At 37.0% G+C, this 21,568-nt stretch overlaps 1 protein-coding gene across 11 annotated transcripts in view; it reads right to left on the bottom strand.

Annotated features, from left to right (window-relative positions):
* Galnt13 (polypeptide N-acetylgalactosaminyltransferase 13) overlaps positions 1 to 21,568 on the bottom strand; it is a 657,006-nt gene that overhangs the window by 117,979 nt on the left and 517,459 nt on the right. For 2 of the 11 annotated variants that reach the window (XM_039104818.2, XM_063283611.1), the window contains one exon: positions 1,063 to 19,927. The exons of the other annotated variants lie outside the window; for them this stretch is intronic. In XM_039104818.2, coding sequence (XP_038960746.1) covers positions 19,923 to 19,927 — 5 coding nt within the window. In that variant the 3' untranslated portion in view covers positions 1,063 to 19,922. Of the gene's footprint in view, positions 1 to 1,062; positions 19,928 to 21,568 lie in introns of those variants that run through there. 11 annotated transcript variants of the gene reach the window in all.

The raw sequence follows: 21,568 nt of genomic DNA, 5'->3' as shown, positions 1-21,568 counted from the left end.
TCCAAATTAACAAAATTAGAAATGAAAACAGAGTCATAGCAACAGAAACTGAGGAAATTCAAAAAATCCTCAGATCCTACTACAAAAGCTTATACTCAACAAAACTGGAAAATATGGAAGAAATAGACAATTTTCTACACAGATACCAGGTTCCAAAGTTAAATGAGAATCAGATAAACCATCTAAACATTCCCATAACCCCCAAGGAAATAGATGCATTCACTAAAAGTTTCCCAACCAAAAAATCCCCAGGATCAGATGATTTTAGTGCAGAATCCAATCAGACATTCATATAATTCCTAATACCAATATTCTCAAAACTATTCCATAAAATAGAAACAGAAGGAACACTACCCAAGCCGTTCTATGTAGCCACAATTACACAAGGCTGCCCAGGTTGTCCCTACCTATTCAAAATAGTACTTGAAATCCTAGCTCAAACAACAAAAGGAGGTCAAAGGGTCATAAATTGGAAAGGAATAAGTCAAAATATCACTATTTGCAGATGATATGATAGTATACCCAAGTGACCCCAAAAATTCCACCAGAGAACTCATAAACCCGATAAACAATGTCATCAAAGTGGCTGGGTATGAAAGTACCTCAAACAAATAAGTAACCTTCCTCTACTCAAAGGATAAACAGACTGAGAATTAGTGAAATGACATCCTTCACAATTCCAACAAATAATATAAACTACCTTGGTGTGACTCTAACTAAGCAAGAACTTCAAGACTCTGATGAAAGAAATTGAAGATCTCAGAAGATGGAAAATCTCCCATGCTCATGGATTGGCAGGATTAATATAGTAAAAATGGACATCTTGTCAAAAGCAATCTACAAATTCAAAATTCCAGCTCAATTCTTCCTAGACTTAGAAAGAGCAATTCTCAAATTCATTTGGAATAACCAAAAACCCAGGATAGAAAAACTATCCTCTACAATAAAAAAACAAAAAACCGAAACAAACAACCAAAAAAACCAACAAACAAACAAACAAAAACCAAACAACAACAACAACAACAACAACAACAACAACAACAACAACAAAAACTGCTGGGGAAATCACTCTCTCTGACCTCAAGCTGTATTACAGGGCAATATTGATAAAAACTGAATGGTATTGGTACAGAGACAGGCAGGTAGAAAAACGGAACATAATTGAAGACCCAGGAATGAACGCACACATCTATGGTCACTTGATCTTTGACAAAGGAGCTAAAAACATCCAATGGAAAAAAAAAAGACAGCATTTTAAACAAATGGTTCTGGTTCAACTGGCTGTCAGCAGAAGAATGCAAATTGATCTATTCTTATCACCTTGTACAAAGTTTAAGTCCAAGTGGATAAAGGACCTCCTTATAAAACCAGATACACTGAAAGTAATAGAAGAGAAAGTGTGGAAAGCTTCAAACACATGGGCACAGGGGTTCATTTGCTGAACAGAACACCAATGGTTTATGCTCTAAGATCAGGAATTGACAATGGGACCTCATTGCTGATGCCAAGAAGTGCTTGCTGACAGGAGCCTGATATGGATGACTCCAGTGAGTCCATGCCAGAGCCCTACTGATACAGATGAGGATTCTTGCAGCTAACCATTGGACTGAGCATGGGGACCTCAATGGAGGAGTTTGAGAAATGATTGAAGGGGCTGAAGGAGTTTGAAATCCCATAAGAATAACAATAATATCAACCAAATTTAGCCCCCACCAGAACTCCCAGGGACTAAACCACCAACTAATGAGTACACATGGAGGGACCCATAGCTCCACTCTTGTATATAGCAGAGGATGGCATTGTCCAGCATCAATAGGAGGAAAACCCTCAGTCCTCTGAAGTACTGTTTCCCCAATGTAGGAGAATGCCAGGGTGTTGAGATGGGAGAGGAAGAATAGGAGTGGGAGCATCCTCAACAAAGCAGTAGAGGAGGAATATTGGAGAAGGGGTAAAGGGGATAACATTTGAAATGTAAATACATAACATATCCAAGAAAATTTTACCAAGAAGTATGTGCATTATAGCTATAATACTTAATTAAAATAAAAAGACATTCAAAGATTCTATAAAGCAAAGGTCATGCTCATTAGGACAAAACAGCAAATAAAAGACCTTTACTAATCCTACATCTTATAGAGGGCTAATATTCATTATATACAAAGAACTCAAGAAGTTAGACTCCAGAGAATCAAATTACCCTATTAAAAATGGGGTACAGAGCTAAACAAAGACTTCTCAAACTGAGGAATACCAAATGGTGAGAAGTACCTAAAGAAATGTTCAACATCTTTAGTCATCAGGTAAATGCAAATCAAAGCAACTCTGAGATTCCACCTCACACCAGTCAGAATGTGAGATCAAATACTTAGAGGACAGCAAAAGCTGGCAAGGATGTGGAGAAAGAGGAACACTCTTCCATTGTTGGTGGGATAGCAAGATGGTACAACCTCTCTGGAAATCAGTCTTGTAGTACCTCAGAAAAAGTGGCCATAGTACAACCTCAGGACCCAGCTATACAACTCCTAGGAATGTACCCAAAAGATGTTCTGTGGTATAACATAAACATATGCTCCACTATGTTCATAGCAGCCTTATTTATAATAGCCAGAACCTGGGATGAACCCAGATGTCCCTCAACATCTAATTGATACAGAAAATGGGGTACATTTATGTTGTAAATATATAAAAAATAAAAAAGTATCACTGTCTTTTATCCCCACTAGGTCTACACCACAGTGTCCCAAGATATCTGCTAGATATCTTAATTCTCAGTCAGCAAAGCTTCTCATCTGCTCTGCTCCATCCCATATTACAGTGCCAAAGGCATCTCTCTGAGCCTGGCAGCAATCTCTCTACCTACCTATTTCCCAAGCAGGTTTCCATGCCAGAAACACACATCCCATCTCTGTGCCAGCCAAGACCAGCCACTGCACACTTTCTTACACTTAAATCGCTACATGAAAGAACACACAACACAATAATCCTTGGCCCAGTTGATAAGATATAGTTGCCCACCTAAACGTACAAAACCCAATACACATCCATCCCTTAAAAACATTCATAACAACCTGTAAAGGTACAGCGTAGAATCTTAACGTCACCTACCATATTGTCCTGTGACGGCTTCTCTCCCTGTCCCTCCTGTCTCTTCTTCCTTTCCTTTCCAGTCTCCTCCTCTTCCTTCAAACTTTTCTCCTGCCCATCCTTCTCATCCAATGATAGGCCTCCTTCTATCTTGTACCTGCCTCACCTGTGACATCATCCCACACATTTACGTAATGAAGTTCTACTCAGTATTAAAAACAATGATTTCATGAAATTTGCAGGCAAATTGATGGAACTTGAAAATTTTATCTTGAGTAAAGTAACCCAGTCACAAAAGATCACACGTGGTATGTACTCACTGATATGTGGATATTAGCCCAAAAGTAGCTCAGAATACGCACAATACTACTCACAGACCATATGAAACTCAAGAAGAAAGATCACAGCAAAGTGTGGATGCTACAATACTGCTCAGTAGGGGAAAGAGAATAATCTCTGTGAAGTAGTGGGAAAGAGGAGGGGGTAGAAAAAGGAGGGACCAGTTCAGATATGGGAGGAGAAGGGGGTGACATACAGAGGTTCAAGAATTTGGAAGTAGCAGTGTAGTAGTTGGGGAGGCGGAACTGATGGTAGCCATTAGAACGTGCCAGATGCCAGAGACTCAAGGAGTTTCTGGGACACAACAGAGAAGACTTTAACCAAAATAAAACAAACAAACAAACAAAGGGGAGATAGACCCTGTAGAGACCATATACAGTGGACAGCCACAGCCCCTAGATGAGGAGGGATGGGACCACCCACCCACCTCAAAAATATTAATCCAGAATTCCTCTTGTCAAAAGGAAATGCAGGGACAAACAGTGGGACAGAAACTGAAGGAAAGGTCATCCAGAGACTACACCACCTTGGGATCCATCCTATCTGCTGACAACAAACGCAGACACTATTGCTGATGCCAAGAAGTGCTTCCTGACAAAAGCCAGGTATAGCTGTCCCATGAGAGGCTCATTCAGAGCTGGACCAATAGAGATACAGAGGCACACAGCCAAATATTGGACTGAGCGTGGGGACCCCAATTGGGAAGTTAGGGCAAGGATTGTAGGAGCTGAAGCGGTGTGCATAGGAATAACAACAATATCTACCAACAACAACCCCCAAAACTCCCAGGGACTAAACCACCAACCAGAGTACACAGGGGGTAACCGTGGCTCCAGCTGGGTAAGTAGCAGAGGATTGCCTTATCTAGCATCACTGGAAGGACTCCTTGGTCCTGTGGAGGACCTTGATGACCCAGGATAGGTTAATGCTAGGCCACTGACGCAGGAGTGGGTTGGTGGTTGGGGTACAGCCTCATAGATTCAGGGGGGAGGGAGGAACGAATAGGGAGACTGTGGAGGGGAAACTGTGAAGAGGGGGATAACATTTGAAATGTAAATAAATAAAATAATCAATTAAAAAACCCATACGGAGCACAAAATAAAGAAATACAATTTCATCACTGAAAAAAATATATCTAATAATTTTGGATCATTTATCTTGTACTATTTTGTTCATGGTTAATGCCAAAATTCTTCTATAACACATTCTTTATTTCATAAAGTAAATTATTTCTAACTCATTTGGAATTTCATTTTTAACAGCGAAGTGCATGTTATCATTTTTATATTTGAAAAATATAAAGACAGCAACAATAAAATTTCATCATCTCACCTGACTTGTTCGTTATATTTCTCTGTTTGTACCACTCAAAACTCTGCTCAAATCTCCCTATTCTTCTTGCATGATTGACCTGCAGTGACATCCTGTGATTGATTAATTCATAACAAACCTATCTGAAGGTTGCTTTTTTAAAAATACAGTTATATTTTCCTCTTCTACTCTCCCATAGTTTATTTTCTTGTGTGAGTTAGTGTTTAATTTCATATCAGCTTTCATTTTACCATTCCTGTCATATTTATGGACACTTCATGCTGGTTTATCTGTAATAATTCTCACATGGTTAACATTATATAGAAGTTTCAACATATATAACACATCTTAGAAATAAATGCTAGCTTGGAGCTGTTTTTAATTTGCCTTGAATTCAACTCATTACTTGAGGTAAGTTTAAAAAGAGAGACCAGTTGGTTTAGTTTGTCCTAGCATATTCTGGCCATGTCCTTTAGGATGTGAATAAGACACAGCTTTATACACGAGGCTATGTTGAATATTACATGGTTCATCATGCATATGATGAAATTAAGTGACTATTAACTCCATACACAGATATATACATACTCATACATAAATATATGCATATATAATAGATTTAAACTAGATACTGAAAAGAAGAGCATATTTCCAAAGTTTATTTGAAGAATATAGCATGTGTTTTTTAAATATGAATATCATAGTAGTCAATTCCTGTATCTGGAAACACTTGCAGAATACAAGAAAATAAAAAATTATTAACCTTGTTTATACTATACCACAAATTTTTTATATTGATTTGTCATAAATCAATATTTAGTGTTATATGTGCCTATAATCAGGAAATATTTAATACATTATTAATTAATATTAATTATAGGAACAAGACAATAGAATTTACCATCAATGATATTTATTTTCTATGTGTACTATTACAAGGATTAAAGCACTAATTGTGGATAGTAGCATTGTCTTTACACCAAAGGATTTATTCTGCGTCTCTTCATTAAGCTGCTGTTAGGTCATTTATCTCTGGAGGGAAATATTCATTGTTGTTTACATCAAAAACATCCTAGTGAAGATGTAGTTTCCAAGAAGAATATCATCTTACAAAGACAATTTAGACAACACAATAGAACTATCAAACAAAGAATATAAATATTCTAATTTATTTAAATTCTAGATATAAATAAATAGACAGACAGACAGAGATATTTACATCTGCTTTATTTAAAACCAACTCTCTTAGTTAGGGTTTCTATTGCTATAATGAAAGCACTTTGGAAAGAAAAGGGCTAATTAGTCTTATACTTCCCCAGTAGTGCTTATATTTAAAGAAAGTCAGGACAAGAGGCCAAGCAGGGCAGGATCCTGGAGGCAGGAGCTGAGTCAGAGGCCGTGGTGGGGAACTGTTTACTTATTTTGCTGTCCATGGTTTGTTCAGGCTGCCTTATTATAGAAACCAGAATCACCAGCCCAGGGATGGTACCACTCACATTGGGCTGGGCTCCCCAGCATCAATCATTGTTTAAGAAAATACATTAGATAGGTCTTATGGAGGCTCTTCTTCAATTAGGATTCTCTCCTTACAGTTAACTACACTTTGTGTGTCAAATTGACATAAGACTAGCCAGTACACCAACAGAGGAATTTTTTATAACATTTTTATCAACATGATATGATAGTTCATCCACATAATGATTTAATCACAAAACATTGCATTCCTTTCTAAAAAATTATTTCAGAATATAGATTTTTTTCAGAAAAATAAATGAATATTTTGGTAAATTTAATCTTAATTTTATTGAGAAAACTTTGAATCAACTTGTTAAGCATATCTACAATACAAAAATTAATAGTATACATGAAAGAGCATTTGTGATATAAATGGTGTATTTTAGCAAAAGATCAAAGTAAAATATCGTCTCCTTAAAACCTTTTAACACTTACACACAAAGTGCACTATTTTCCTTTTATTCTTTATTGATAGTATAACTAAATTTCGTGGTTGGTTGTTTTTAAACTTAAGGTTATGATTGGGAAGATTAATTTAATAACTATCTCTAACAACTGACTTTGATTTGCTTACATGAAAAGTGTGTCTATTCTTATATCCAATAAAACAAATACATAGTGACATATTTGCTAAGAGTATTTGGGGACTATAGTAAATGATGAATAGTACCTCTAAGGAAAAGGTTTTTTTTTTTTTTATTTTTTAAAACCTATTTCAAATAAGTGCAATTGAAAATTAAAAGGAAATCTCACCAACTAAATTGAGTTGTATATTACACATATGAATTAAAGGGTGATGAAGTAGATTATTTAGTAGTTTCTAAAAAGACATTCAATTGTATTTTTCAGAAATCAGATTTTTCACTTAAAAGGCACTGCATGAAAAAATTTTTACCCAGATGAGAACTTGCTTGTGTGTGATATAGAGACTAAAAGCTATGATTATAAAAATAGATTGGAAGATGACCAGAAACTACACACACAGGGGAAAAAGAAAGCAGAATACCAAGCAAAAAGCAAAAGCACGCAGCTCTATCCATGGCTGGACATAGGAATGGGATCTATAATCAAGATCCTTATCTGGAAAGTAAGGCAGGTAGCTTTAATCAGTCTATTCAGGACAATGTAGCAGGCCTCATAAGTCCTAGATCTTGCTGGCAATGTATGAAACAAGATAGTTATTATCCATTATGATGGATTATCAATCAGAGGGTCTTTATACTCTCCTTATTCTCTGAAGTCTGTGCTTGGGCACTATCTGGTGATGGAACTTCCATTTTAACAATCAATCATATTTGAGGACAAATTAGGGGGAACAATGAAAGTCACAAAATGTTAGATTAACTACTCCTTCAATTTTACATCTTCAGAAGGCAGTAAGCAGATGAGAGAGAGAGAAAGAGAGATAGAGAGAAAGATAGAGAGAAAGAGAGACAGAGACAGAGAGTCAGAGAGACAGACAGAGAGACAGAGACAGAGAGACATAGAGAGAGATAGAGACAGAAACAGATATAGAGAATGGGCCTAGCTTGGCACAATTCCATGAACAAAGCCACAATCCAATAAAGCCAAACCTCTATTCCTTCTCAAATAGTTCCACTAAGTGGGGGCCAAGCATTCAAATATATAGTCCATTCTTATTTAAACCACAACTATGCTACCATTCACAGGCCCAGAGGACTTGGGTTCAACATTAATTCTTGGTCTTCGGTTGCTCCTCAAAATTGTGTGTTTTATATTTCTCTTTGCCTTGCTTCCCCTTCTTATTGTAGATTTATATAAAAATGATCAATAATAACCACATGAACAATCATCCTAGGTGTCTTGATAGTTCCTTTGTCAATGGAAGGTATTAGTCCAAGACTCTTCAAGATAGCCCCTGGCAGATTTTTAGGACCAAGGCACAAATCAGGCACATTCTTTGCTAAGCTATCACAAAATGATCTGTAAGTCAGGTGCTAATATCCTTTAGCAGTAATACCTCTGGAATTAGTTACTAAAAGTTCATATTGCTTACAGCACTACTGTCTTCAAATTCCTATTAGGATAGTCAACTGGGTCTTACATAAAACATTCAAGCATTTTTATATTTCAAAGTCCCAAAGTCTTCAATATATCTCCAAACCACAGCATGGTCATGCCTGTCACAGTAATACCTGACTCCCCCGTACCAACTTATGGCTGTTCTATTGCAGTTAAAACACACTACGACCAAGGCAACTCTTGTAAAGGAACACATTTCATTTGGAGCTTGCTCACAAATGTAGAAGGTTATTTCATGATCTTCAGGAAAAGAAGCACTCTGGTATGTCAGTGGAGCAGTAACTGAGAACATTTCATTCTGACCTGCACATGGCAACCAAAGAGAAAGGGAGAGACAATGTCCAGGCTTGGATTTTTGAAACTCTAAAGCACATCCTCAGAGTAATGATTCTTCTAACAAGGCCGTGTCTACTCCAACAAGGCCACAACTCTAAACCATCCCATACAGATACACTAGCTGGGGAACAGTCATTCAAAGATGAGTCGATGGGAGCTATTCTCATTCAAGCTAATACCCACATTTTGATTCAAAGTAAACAAACTAGGGAGTTTTATGAACTTAGGGGGGTGGTTTACATGACCCATCTACATAGTACACAGGTAAGTGTGGCCAGGGCAGACTTCTGGAACGCAGATGAGAGCCATTAATATTTAGACATCTCTGTCAGACAATTAGTGCTTCCCCAGTCCATGTTCAGAATCATTGTAAATGGTGTAAGAGACAGAGTCAATGCTGGCAACTGCGCAGCCTCCAAGCTGAGTATCCAGAAAAGGCCGCTTCAGTACTTCCGTGTTTTATATGTCTTCCCTCCTTAGATTTATTATTCTTCAGGTATTATTTTCACTTTAAAAGCTGTTATGCTAATTTCCATTTCTCATTTGGCATATATCTCATTCTCCTTACTCATTTTTCGTTTTTCATTTAAAAGGTACCTCTATTCAACACAATAATATATTTTAGAATAAAACCACAACATAGGAAAAAAGCAAGTCTCACAGCATTTTCAAATAATGGTATGCTACTTTTTGCGATCCAGGGATAAATATGTAAACACGAGAACCTTGGTAATTTCAAATTCATTATTATTTTATATATTGCTAATTTTTATACTCTGTGATATGGAAAGCTTTAATTCACCTTTGAAGAATAAAACTCACTGTGTTATTCTTTAGTTTGGTAGTGAGCCATAAAGATTATGAATATGTACACATGCATAGTGTTTGTAGGGGAGGGAGGTAGAGAGAGAGGGAGAGGGAGAGACAGAAAGATATCAAATTTGTGAGAATAAATAAAATATGTATAATTACCCAAGGACAAAGATGTTAGAAGAGATGAAAAACATTTTCTGCGACATTGTTAAAACACTGAAAGAAATGAAGACACCAGAAAACAGAAATATCATGCACAACATGTGGTCAGATAAAGAAAAATTGATAGTTATAATGCAATCTGTGGGAATAGTCTAGCAATTCTTCACAGAACTCAAAGTTCCTTGTAAACAAAACAATCGTAAGCAAAAGAATAATTTTGGAGGTATCCAATAGCTAATTATACAAAAGAAGAATGGGGTTGAAACATAAAATCCTCCAAAGAAACCAGGAGAAAAATAACTTTTTAAATTTTGTCTGATTTAGAGATATTATTAAATCCAATACGGTTGTAAGGAGTATTCTCTTGCTGTCCTTTTCTCATTGTTATTATTCTTGATATAATATCCTGGAAACAAGACTTTCTCCCTTGAATTACTTTAACTATGTTCCACAATTATGAGATTTAGATGATACTTTGACACAGTATAACATTGAATTATATATTAATTCTTTATAAAGTTTGATAAAATGTGTTCTGGAAAATAAGGAATTTATACTATGATACTTCCTAAAATAGGGCTAACAAAATTAATTTCTACTTTAACTGTGAGATAGAACTAGAAATTATCTTTCTATAATTGTGACTTACAAATCATTTAATTCCTTCAAGGAAATCTTAATTGCCTAGAAATAGTTATTAAGACATAATTTGAATTCCATAAGGAGACATTATCACAGTTAAATATCATGTACTTTTCATTGCATTACATTCAATATAGAACCATGCAATTTTTAGCTTATATAATTTTCAGCTCAAAAATGATAGGTTTTACTCACTCCATATATCAAAAAGAATTATTTAGAGGTAGTTGATTGAGACCTTCTTACCTTCAGTCCCCTGCCTTTTTAGTTTCTTCTGATGGTTTTACAGGGATTGAAACATTTATGCCAACCACTGAGCAGAGCTTGACTGTGCTGCCTTTGTAGATGGGAAAAGCACTAGGGTGATATTTTCAGATGAATAAAGACGTTGACTTAAAAACACAATTGCATAAACATGTGGAAGGCACAGACTAGGGAGCCAATTCAACAGTTCTGGTTAAGTAAAGTCTTAATCTATTATGTCTATTTCTATAAAGCTTCACATTAAAACTCTCCCTAGACAAAGAATTAGCTCACATTTAGATTCCAGCCTATAGATATAACCATTTCATTTCATCACAGTGCTCTTTGCTTTATTTTTTTAAAATATTGAGTATGGTTTAATTTTCTTTCATTACCATAATGCATCAGAGTATGCAATAATGATTCAGAGTAGGCAGAACAGTGATGGCAATAAAATTGCCTTTTCAAAGAAGAGGTCCTGTAATTAGCTGATGGGATGAGAGAGATAACAATATCGGGTACAATACTCACTGGCCCCTTCACAGAAATCCATAGAATAAATGAAAAGGATGTTTGTCCTTCCAAAATATAACAGGTATGACATACATAATTTAGAGTACCCTTCCAAAAGGTTGGAGTCAAGCCAAAGCTTGGGAACATCTATGCCCCAATAGAAAGACAGCAGTATCTACAGAGTCATGCATCTGGCTTAACAAGCTGGTTGAGTTTCAATCAATGTGAGGTCATACAGCAGTAGCTAGACTTAGAAAATGAAAGTGTGTTTCTAAAAATTGTAGCAAACCCTGGGAAGTCCTAATACTGAGTAAAACAAAGACACTTTCAATAATGCAGATTAAAAGTTAAAAGGGTAGAAAGCAAAGAAACTTAAAAAGTTTAATAAAGAATATAGTCTGTCAAAATAGAGTTAAATAAATCAATTCTTTGCTGTGAACTATGTCCAAATTTGTGAAAACTTGATTTTTAAATCCAATAGTATATATCTTAATCACTGAAATGAGTGGTCTCTCCACCAGAGTGTGGACTGTTAGGAAAGCACAGATTTTCTTTGTTTGTACTATTATTTGGCCATGGTAGATGACATTTCAAAGATGATTTAACATTGCTAAATGAAGTGGTCAGGTTTTGCTATAAAAGATGCCCTATCATGCCATAGGGGCACATGTTGAGCTACATTCATAGCAGTTTTAATTGTGATAGCCAGAAGCTGGAAACAACCCAGATGTCCCAAGACAGAAGAATAGATACAGAAAATGTGGTTGATTTACACAATAGAATAATACTCAGCTATTTAGAAAGAGGACATCCTGAGTTTTGCAGGCAATTGGATGGAACTAGAAAATATCATCCGGAGTGAGGGAACTCAGACCCAAAAGGACATCCATGGTGTGTTCTCACTAATATGTGGATATTAGCAAAAAAAAATGTACAGAATACCCAAGATACATTCTACAGAACTCAAAAAGGTCAAAAAGCAGAAGGGCCAATAAGGCTGCCTCCCACCCACTTGGGAGGGAGAAGAAAGCACCTACAAGGAGTTAGGAATGGATGAACAGGGAAGGAGGGAATGGGTATGGAGGTAGGGGAAATGGTAACATGAGCTGGTATTGGGTGGGAGAAAAGGACTGAAGCTCTGAGGGCCAGCAGAAACAATGGAAACAGGCGACCTCAGGAGGAAGGAGGTTTGGAGGACCTTGTAGAATGTACCAGAGACCTGGGGAGTGAGAGATTATTAGGACTCAAAGAGGGGGGAACCTGGATGAAATTCCTTACAGTGGGGAGAGGGAACTTACTGGACCCTCCAGCCAAAAGACTGGTCATCAAGTGAGGGGTGGAGTTGCTATCCCACAGTCAAAACTCTGACCCATAATTCTTCCTGTCTGAAAGAACTTCAGGGATGGAAATGGAAAAGAGCCTGAGGAAAAGAAGGTCCAGCAACAGGTCTAAATGGGAACCAAGCTCAAGGGGAGGCCCTAAGACCTGACACAATTACTGAGGCTATGGGACATTCACAGAAAAATGGACCTATCATGACTGGTCATGACTTGTTGGGTCAAAAGACCCAACAAGCAGCTGAAAGAGTCAGATGCAGATATGTGCACCCAACCTCGAATAGAAGCTGCTGACCTCTCTGGTTGAATTAGGGAATAGCTGGAGGAAGCTGAGGAGAAGGGCAACCCTGTAGGAAGACCAGCAGTCTCAATTAGTCTGAACTCCTGAGATCTCTCAGACACAGAATCACCAACCAGGCAGCATATACCAGTTGAGATGTTGGCTCCAACCCATATACATCTGAGGACTCCCAGGTCTGGGTTCAGTCAAAGAAGATGCATCTAACAAAAGACTGGAGGCCCCAGGAAGTTTAAAATCTGGTGGGTGGGGTGGGAACATCCTTGTGGAGATGGGGTAGGGGTAGGTGGGGAGGAGATATGGGTTGTGGAACTATTGGCAAAGTGGATCAGGAAGGGAATAAAATCTGGAGTGTAAAAATAAATTAAATTAAAAATATAAATACAAAAATTGACTAAACTAGATTTTAATCAAAGAAGACTTAGAATTTATGTATGAATAAGGTGTCATTCCTAAGACTGGGATATATAATGTTGAAAAAAAAAACTGATGTTCTACTCCTCAGAGTATGATACTATGGCTTTTTTGCTGCATTCAAAATAAAACAGTGGATATTTTTTCTTACTAATCAGAGGAAAAAATAAAATAATAGTCATAAATATCTCTGTGACGCACTCTGAAAAAAGGTTAAGCAGTTCACGTTTAACCTATTGGATTGGTCCTACTTCAAAATCTATGCGTATCAGAGAAACCTAAAGATTTCTCTTCTTTTTAATCTCTAGAAAGTAGTTTTTATTATAAGGAAATGACAAAGTTTTGTTTTGGGCCTAGACAGTTCAGAAATTCATCCCTGTGCTCTTGCTGAGGCCATTCCAGGTTTAATTAGAATCTGAATTCCTTGACGGAGAATCCCATGGAAAACTAAAAACACTATTATAGGAATCAAAGGTCAGGATGCCTTAACTAACTTATCTTAGCCTTGTTAAACTGCCTGTTTGTGCAGAACCTTCTGTTGCTAGTCTTAGCTTCTGTCAAAACTGCTTGCATCAAACTGCTTTCTTCGAATGCAGCCCACTGTGCCCCTACCCCTATCAGCTGCCTATGGAGATATCAGGAAGACTTTTCTGCCTTTAAAAAGCCTGTTATCTCGATACTGAGGTCCTACCTAGGTTCCTGAACACATAGGTATTGTCTCAGATAGCTGTAATAAAGACTTTCAATTGACCACATACTGTGTATGAGTTGTCGTCTCTGGTAAGCTCCTCATAACAGATTATACATCTATTATTTATTAGAGCATGCATTGGAACCCAAGACAGTTTAATACAATATATTTTACACAATGTATACAATGACTCCACAGAACATTTAAGCTACAAAATGCTGGAAATCATTCAGGTGCATCTCAGAAAGGACAATAATTTAGCCAGTCATATATTTATCGAACATAAAAATTGGAAATAGTCTGATTTCAGTTACATACACATGAAAGTTCAAAGACATGAATGCTGTCATATTTTTAAACTGGATGTAGACTTTACAAATGATTTTATGGGAGGTACTGAGAAATGTTGCATTTAATATAGTGCTGCTTCTTTTACAGAGGAGAGCACAACTCAGAGCCCCACTACCAAAAAATATGCAGCTACGTTTGTGACATTTGGGGAGATCATCAGGGAAAGCACATTTCTTTGGGTAACCATCTTAGTGATCATGGTTACTCCTCTGCCAGGTACTGTTTCTCTCCTCAAGAACTGGATTAAATGCTTGCCTTTTTTTCTAAACTCAAATGATCTAGTGTAAGGGTGTTTCTTCCTACCTCAAAATCTTGATAAGAATTGAATCTTCCTACTTCAAACTTGGCAAAAATCTCTCTCTCAGGTGTTCTCTTCATTTTGCTTGTGTGTGTGTGTGTGTGTGTGTGTGTGTGTGTGTGTGTGTGTGTGTGTGTGTGTGCGTGTGTGTTTGGGGGGTGGTTAGTTAATTTTAAAAGTAGTCAAGTTGACAACCAAGAAGGATTTTCTGCACTAAAAAGAAACTGTTTTCACTAAATTGTGAAGAAGTAACTGAATTTGGCCATGGTATTCCAGATTAGTGACCCCTACTAACACTGTTACTTCTTCCTTAGCTTGTTGGCATAAAGGCATCTGAAGCCCAAACTGGCCAAGAGGAAACCTGAGCTGTCAGTTCAGTGGGATTTTTGTTATGGCTACTAGAAGGAGCACTCTCCCCCAAGAACCAAAGCTCTTTGCCCATATTGGAGATATCTCTCCACATATTTCCTCAAAGTTCTTCTAATTAATTTTCCATTCATACTCGTTACCAAGTCTGACCATTGATCCAAACCATTGGATTCAGCTCAAGAATCAGTGAAGAATTACACACCTAGCCTTTTCTCTTTCTACATAAAATGTATGATTGCATTTATTTCCCAATGTTCTGCCCACTGTGAAGAACGCCGTTTACCGGTTATGGGTTGGCTGAGAAAATAGATAGATGTAGTTGCATCTATCTACTTCTGGGTGCTGCTTGTATAACCTGCGGAACCATCAGTGAATCAAGCCCTAGTCTTCTTTCCTTTAGCTGATTATAAGGAATGTCTCATGAAGTTACAGGTTCATACATGCAGCGCAAAGCATTTTAATGGGAGAAGGAACCACAGACATTTGGGCTACTTCTTCATGTAAGGTTTTTGTGTATTCAATACCTCATTGAGTCTAATCATGCATATGTCACTTCCGTTTGATAATAGATTGCTGCTGTGCACATCCTCCTTTATGATGTGATAAGTCAGATAACACCAAGTTCATGATGAGCAGCTGAGGAAACACTACAGCTGGATTGCCCACTGTCAAACGTTAAACTTCCATAGCAGGCCAAGATCTGTCTTTCAAAAAAAAGAGTAGTTGTCTACATATGATGGTAGAGCCTTTCTACAAAATTCTAAGGTTTCCTCTGTAATTTGCCTACAGAGGCTTGACAAAAGCTCCAAACACCAACTGTTTGCCACACTAGTAGCATGAATATCATTGGGTGTGCTGGACAATATGGTCTAAGTAATAGAACAGTCTGTACTACCCAGGACTTCTTGAAGAGTCTTCTCAAGTTCCAAGTCTCACACAGAGCTAGAAGCTTTCTATATAAGGGCCAGAGTAACAAACCAAGTGAAGAATGTGCTGTCCCCGACATCCAAATAGATTCCCTAAATGTTGGGCTTCTTTTTTGTTGGTAGGACCAAAGTGGTTGCTATCTCCTGCTCATTTGGTCCAATTAGCATAATGATGTCCATATAGTTCACCAATGTGGTATTTTGTAGAAGAGACATGATGAAGATCCATTCTAATTAAGTTATTATGCAGAGCTGGGTATTTAATAGACTACTAAGGTAAAAATGTATAGGTATACTGCAGGCTTTGCCTACTGAAAATTAATACAGTACTTTTTAAAAATAAAATTGTGATACTATCTCAAAATGTACCCAGGCTGTCTTGAATTTTATGATCCATCCATTTGAACCTTTGAAGTATAAAGAGTATAGACCTGATCCATCATGCTTAACTAAACTATTTTGAAACATACATTAAGTAATAAAATAAAAGTACATAGACACACGTATTAATATACACATGAAATCAATAAAGGTTGTTTAAATTAATCTAATTTATGATGACTTTTGCAAGGCATCGACAGCTGTATAGGTATACCACAACCAAATTTGATAATTATAAATATGGATATGACATCATAACAGAACCATCTGATGGCATTTTCAATTCAAGGCAAAAGCTCACAATCATTTCAGATTATTCTTCACATTTTTAACGAAATATTACCCCTTTTCATGTAAAACTCAGTTTACGCTATGGCATCTCATCTGCACCAAACTTTATTGTCTGATTTTATGAACATCCAGTTGTGACTAACAAGGGTGATGGGCAAAGTACTGCCTAATGCTAAATATCCTGGAGCAAGCATAGCTAGATTGTTTTTATGTCAAAGCAAAGAGACTGAAATACGAATTGTACATTGACTGTCATTTTCTTTATGTTGTAAGCAGGCGCATTAAGCAAGGACATAAATGTTAATGATCTTCCCTTCACTTGAAGCCATCCAGCCAGAACTGCTGAATTTAGAAGAGGACAGAATGAAAGAACTTTAGCATATGCACGTGGTGATCTCTGCAAACACCCCATCAAGGAAGAAGGGTAGCCACTGAAATAACAAGTGACACAAACATATGAGATCACCTTTATCTTTCCTCACATTTCCCAGTGTTCCATTTTAATTAACTGAATTTTAAGAGACAAAATATGGTCCCTACATAAAATTATTTATATCTACACTCATTAAAATACATTTCTTTCAAAACACTTTTTGTGTTTTTTTTCCCACATCTATGGCCATGTTTTCAGTGAATCCGGTATAACAGATTGCTCTAGACAGCATTCTACTGCACTAAGTTAAGAAAATAGTCATCCTGACTTATAATTCATTCATTTTGTTTGGGAGCAGAAATTTAATTCATATTGATTCTGAGTAAACCTTTACATACCTATCTGCTGCATTTTAAGCTAGGTTTGTACAGATCAATGCATCTTGCATTGAGTAATCAATGATGAAGGAAAATCATTATTTACTCTCTAGTAATTATGTTTACATTCAAATAAAATATTATAAAATGTTCAAGGCCATCCTGGAGAATGAATTCATGATCCATGAATGACAAATAGGTTGCTGTACGTTGTACTTTACTTAAGTTAAGCAGAATTGATGCATGTTTTCAGGAAATTAAAGAGATGGCTGTCTTACTTTTGCCTCCATTCAGTTTGCAATGCTGACATCATTGTCAACAATCACATGGTCTTTCAATCCCAGGAACCCTCTAATTGGTGGACTGTAATTCACAGTAAAATGGTTTGAAGAGGCAGTTTTATTCCCTGGATTGTGATTAGTTCTGGTACTGCACGGACCACCTGCTCACTCTCAGCTACACTCTCACTTCATATTTTTCATCCATAACACTTGAACTTGGAGCATGAGTGTGGTGTCTCTAATGTCTGAATTTCTGTTTGCCATTGTGGACATAAGCTTTAACCTACCACACTCACACTGTGCTAAAAGGTCACCATGAACAGAAGACCTGTCCCTTTACCAATTGCACTTCAGCTTTCATCGTAGGTGTCAGTGTGGCTCATCTTTAAAGGGAGACAGAAGAGGTGTTTAAAGAACAGTGGTAGATGTAAAAGTAACTGCATTATTCTCATCACCATGCTTTACATTTAAGCAGCTCTTCAATGTGGGGTAAATAAGCCCAGGTTCCTGCTTTTCAGCAAGGAGGAACAGATGGGCTGGAATGAAACTGCCCATCAAAATCTGTTTGTCCTGTTTTATTACAGTTATTCAGATAAGCAATGTAGATTGAAACAAGAAAGTGCTGTAAACAGGTTCTGCTTTTATTGATTGCAGTGACTGAACAAACTCACAGACCATGAATGGAAGAGAAACATTTTGTTCACTAAAGAATCTTGTGGACTAAAGGAGATAGAGATTGAACATGGCAAGGAATATCACAAAGTAATGTTAGGCACCAGTGGGAGAAGCCCTTGGTCCTGCCAAAGCTCCACCTTCCAGTAGGGGAATCTCAAGGTGGGGAGGTGGGAAGGGGTGGGTGGATGGGTGGGGGACACCCTCATAGAAGGGGGAGGGCACATGAGATAGTGAGTTTATGGGCGGGGAATCAGGAAAGGGGATAACATTGAAATGTAAGTAAATAAAAAATCCAATATATGTGTGTGTGTGTGTGTGTGTGTGTGTGTGTGTGTGTATTGAAATTATGAACAAAAATTGACAAATGTCCCATTCAGAAAATGCCTGAACCAAATCAGGAAATACAAACTCATTTTGAAAAACTTTATTGTTGTTTGAGTGTGTATATGCATGTAAATGTGTATGTGCATATATATGGATACACACATGTAAAAGTGTTGGTGCACATATGAGGGGCAGAGGGCAAACTTGTACACTGATCAGCAGGTACTTACATATTATTTTTTGAGTCTGTCTCTAGATAATCTCGAGTTCTCTAAGAAGGCTAAGCTGGCTGGTCAGCGACCCCCCCAAATCTGCTTGTTTCTGCCAACCCCATAATGGGACTGCATGACACTAGGTTTTGTTTTTCATATGTGATCTGAGGATTGAACAAAAGACATCATGTTAGCAACATAATCAGGTTTTACAAACCTAATTAAAATATAATTTGATAACCTCATTTTTCTCTCATCCCTTTCCTATGCCCGACTCCCAACTCAGTCCAAAACTCCTGGCAAAATCTCTTTAAATCATTATTGTTGCACATAAATAAAACAAATATAAGTACAGCCTTCTGATTCCTCTCAGCTTGTCTGCTCCTACTGTCTTCTTTCTACGTCTGAACAAATGGTGTTAGATAACTAATTGAAGTCTCATCCTTGAGGAAGATTTATTCTCACTTTCTCAGCAGTCATTAGTTCTTGGTCTATGTGAGGCACATGAGATTTCTCATATCTGATTTTGGAATTGTTCAGGTCTTGTTTAGGCAGTCACAGTATTAAGATTTCATAATATAGATGGTCTGTCATAGAGAGAAGGCACAATTACACATTAGACTTCATGGTCTACTGGTTCTTTATTTATTGACTGGGACATCTTGTCAGCCCCATATTTAATACTAAAAAAATAAGCAAACAAAATGAAAACAGGACTAATAGTTATTTCACTCTTCAATATTATGCAGCTTTCCAACTGTTTGCCATAAACAGTAAACTGAAAGAAAATTTTTAAAAACTATTTTAAAAATAGATATTAGTTCAAAATATAAAGCATTGTGTAATTTCACAGTAAAGTAGACATGGTGTTATGAATGCATGCTTTAGAATGACCGATAACCTCCATTTATTGATTGTTAAAGGAAAGGACTACCATGTGACAAAAAGAAAAAAACAAAAGCATGCAAGCAAGAAAAATATCTCCAACCACATGAATAATAACCTGAAATAAGCTACCTGCAAAAATAATGGCATTTTTTAAAAAAATGATTCACTGTTCATTAGAAGAAATAAAAGGAGAAGTGTCAAAGGCAATTAAATATTTCCATGACAATAAATTTTCTCTTGGCATCCTTTGTAACTTCATGGTGCACAGATAGAACGTCATGTTGTGATGGTTAGTGTCATCAACTTGATGAAGTCTAGAATCACCTGGGAGATGGGTTTCAGGGCATGCCGGAAGGAGAGATTGATCATCTAGATTAATCAATAGTAGATGAGCCATCTTAGTTATGGGTGAAACCAGTTCCGGGGTTCGTGGTCCTAGACTGAATAAAGAGGAGCAAGTGAGATGAACATAAGTGCATTCATTGTGCTCTTGTGACTGCAGGGGAATCAGCTTCTTCAAGTGCCCACTGCCTTGATTCTCCTTCTCCTTAGTTGCTTTTGTGTGAGTATTTTTTTTCACAGTGGCAAGGAAAGAATAACACATTTATAAATGGGCATAGAAAACTAGAAGAGGACTTCAATAAGTCAACTATTCTGTAAACAACATAAAATATTTACATTCACATTCAAATATGTTTGACAGGGCACAGTCCACTCTAAACAAGACGTAGTTGAATTTTGTTGACATGAGTAAATAAAAAATGAATTACTAAATTTAAAGAGCAGAAGCTACTTGATTTCATCATTAATTATTTGATTAACTGGTGATTTTATATTTCCTGTTTGAAATCGTTAAGCAGCAAACTCTCCTTCATCCTCCGTGAGGCATTCAATGAAAGGTCAATGATACACACAATGCTTCATCCATCATGCCAATTGAATGTGAAATGTAAGTGACGTTGGGATATTACTGACTTTCCATGATCATCTGTGGTCTAAAATTATTAAATTTCATATGTAGAAATATCAACAGAATCTCCTTTTCCCACAGCACTTGACTGGAATATAGGCTATAACTTGTTCGTAATGTAGCCACACTGAATACATCATCTGCCTTTTAATTACTTAGAAGCCACTTCATTAATCACATTAATTGCATAACTAGCTGTAGGATGATGTCATTGTGCAGCCAGGCAGGTCTAGGATAAGATGAAGCCTATCCTTGGATGAGAAAGAAGGGTAGGAGGGGGAAAAGTCTAGTAAGGAGAGAAGAGGAGGAAAAGGGGACAATCAAGATGGAGATGACAGAGCAGGATGATCCAGATCCAGGCAGACTAGGTCAATCTTATCTTTTCTAGGTGGGCATTTTATATCTTTATTAAATGGCAGTGAATTTATTATGTAGATCATTGTTTATTGAGAATTTAACATATAAATCTGATTGATAAATTACAAGTTTCTAGAACTTTGATTTTACTGGGCTACAGGAAATGTGAGCACAGTTCTGGCTGGCAGAGAGACTGTCTGGAGAGGGAGGCAAGAGAATGCCTGGGGCATGCTAGAATAGCCCAAGGAATGTGATGTGTATGTTAGTTTTGGCAACAGCCTGCCAAGGGGACAGTGTGAGAAAGAGGCTGGCAGATAGTCGGGAACTCGGATCGCAAGGAGTGGGAACGTGGGAGAATAAGTTCCCCTGCTATTTTTATTTTTACCACATCAACTAGCAATATATTAATGCTGAGTAATATTTGCTGTGGTCCAACAATGATTTAATTTAACCTCTTTCACTTTTTCATGTAGACATTGAATCATTACATGTAATTTAAGAGATGTGTGAATATAGTAGAAATATTTTGAGAGATACTATATATGTATAAAATTATAATCCTTGTTTAAACATTTTTGTGTTTGTTCATGTTTAAGAAGAAATATAGTATATGTAGAGTTTGGTTCTAATTGTGTTTTCAAGCCTCTATTAGGGTCTTGGAAGTTATTCCATTTGGGTGAAGTGGAGCACTTTTGTATCTCGTCCATACCATGAAATGATCAGTTATCTCTAGATTCATAGGATTTGAAATCTG

Source organism: Rattus norvegicus, chromosome 3 (assembly GCF_036323735.1).
Source record: "Rattus norvegicus strain BN/NHsdMcwi chromosome 3, GRCr8, whole genome shotgun sequence".
Lineage (NCBI taxonomy): Eukaryota > Metazoa > Chordata > Mammalia > Rodentia > Muridae > Rattus > Rattus norvegicus.
This window is presented reverse-complemented; position numbering and strand designations above follow the sequence as displayed.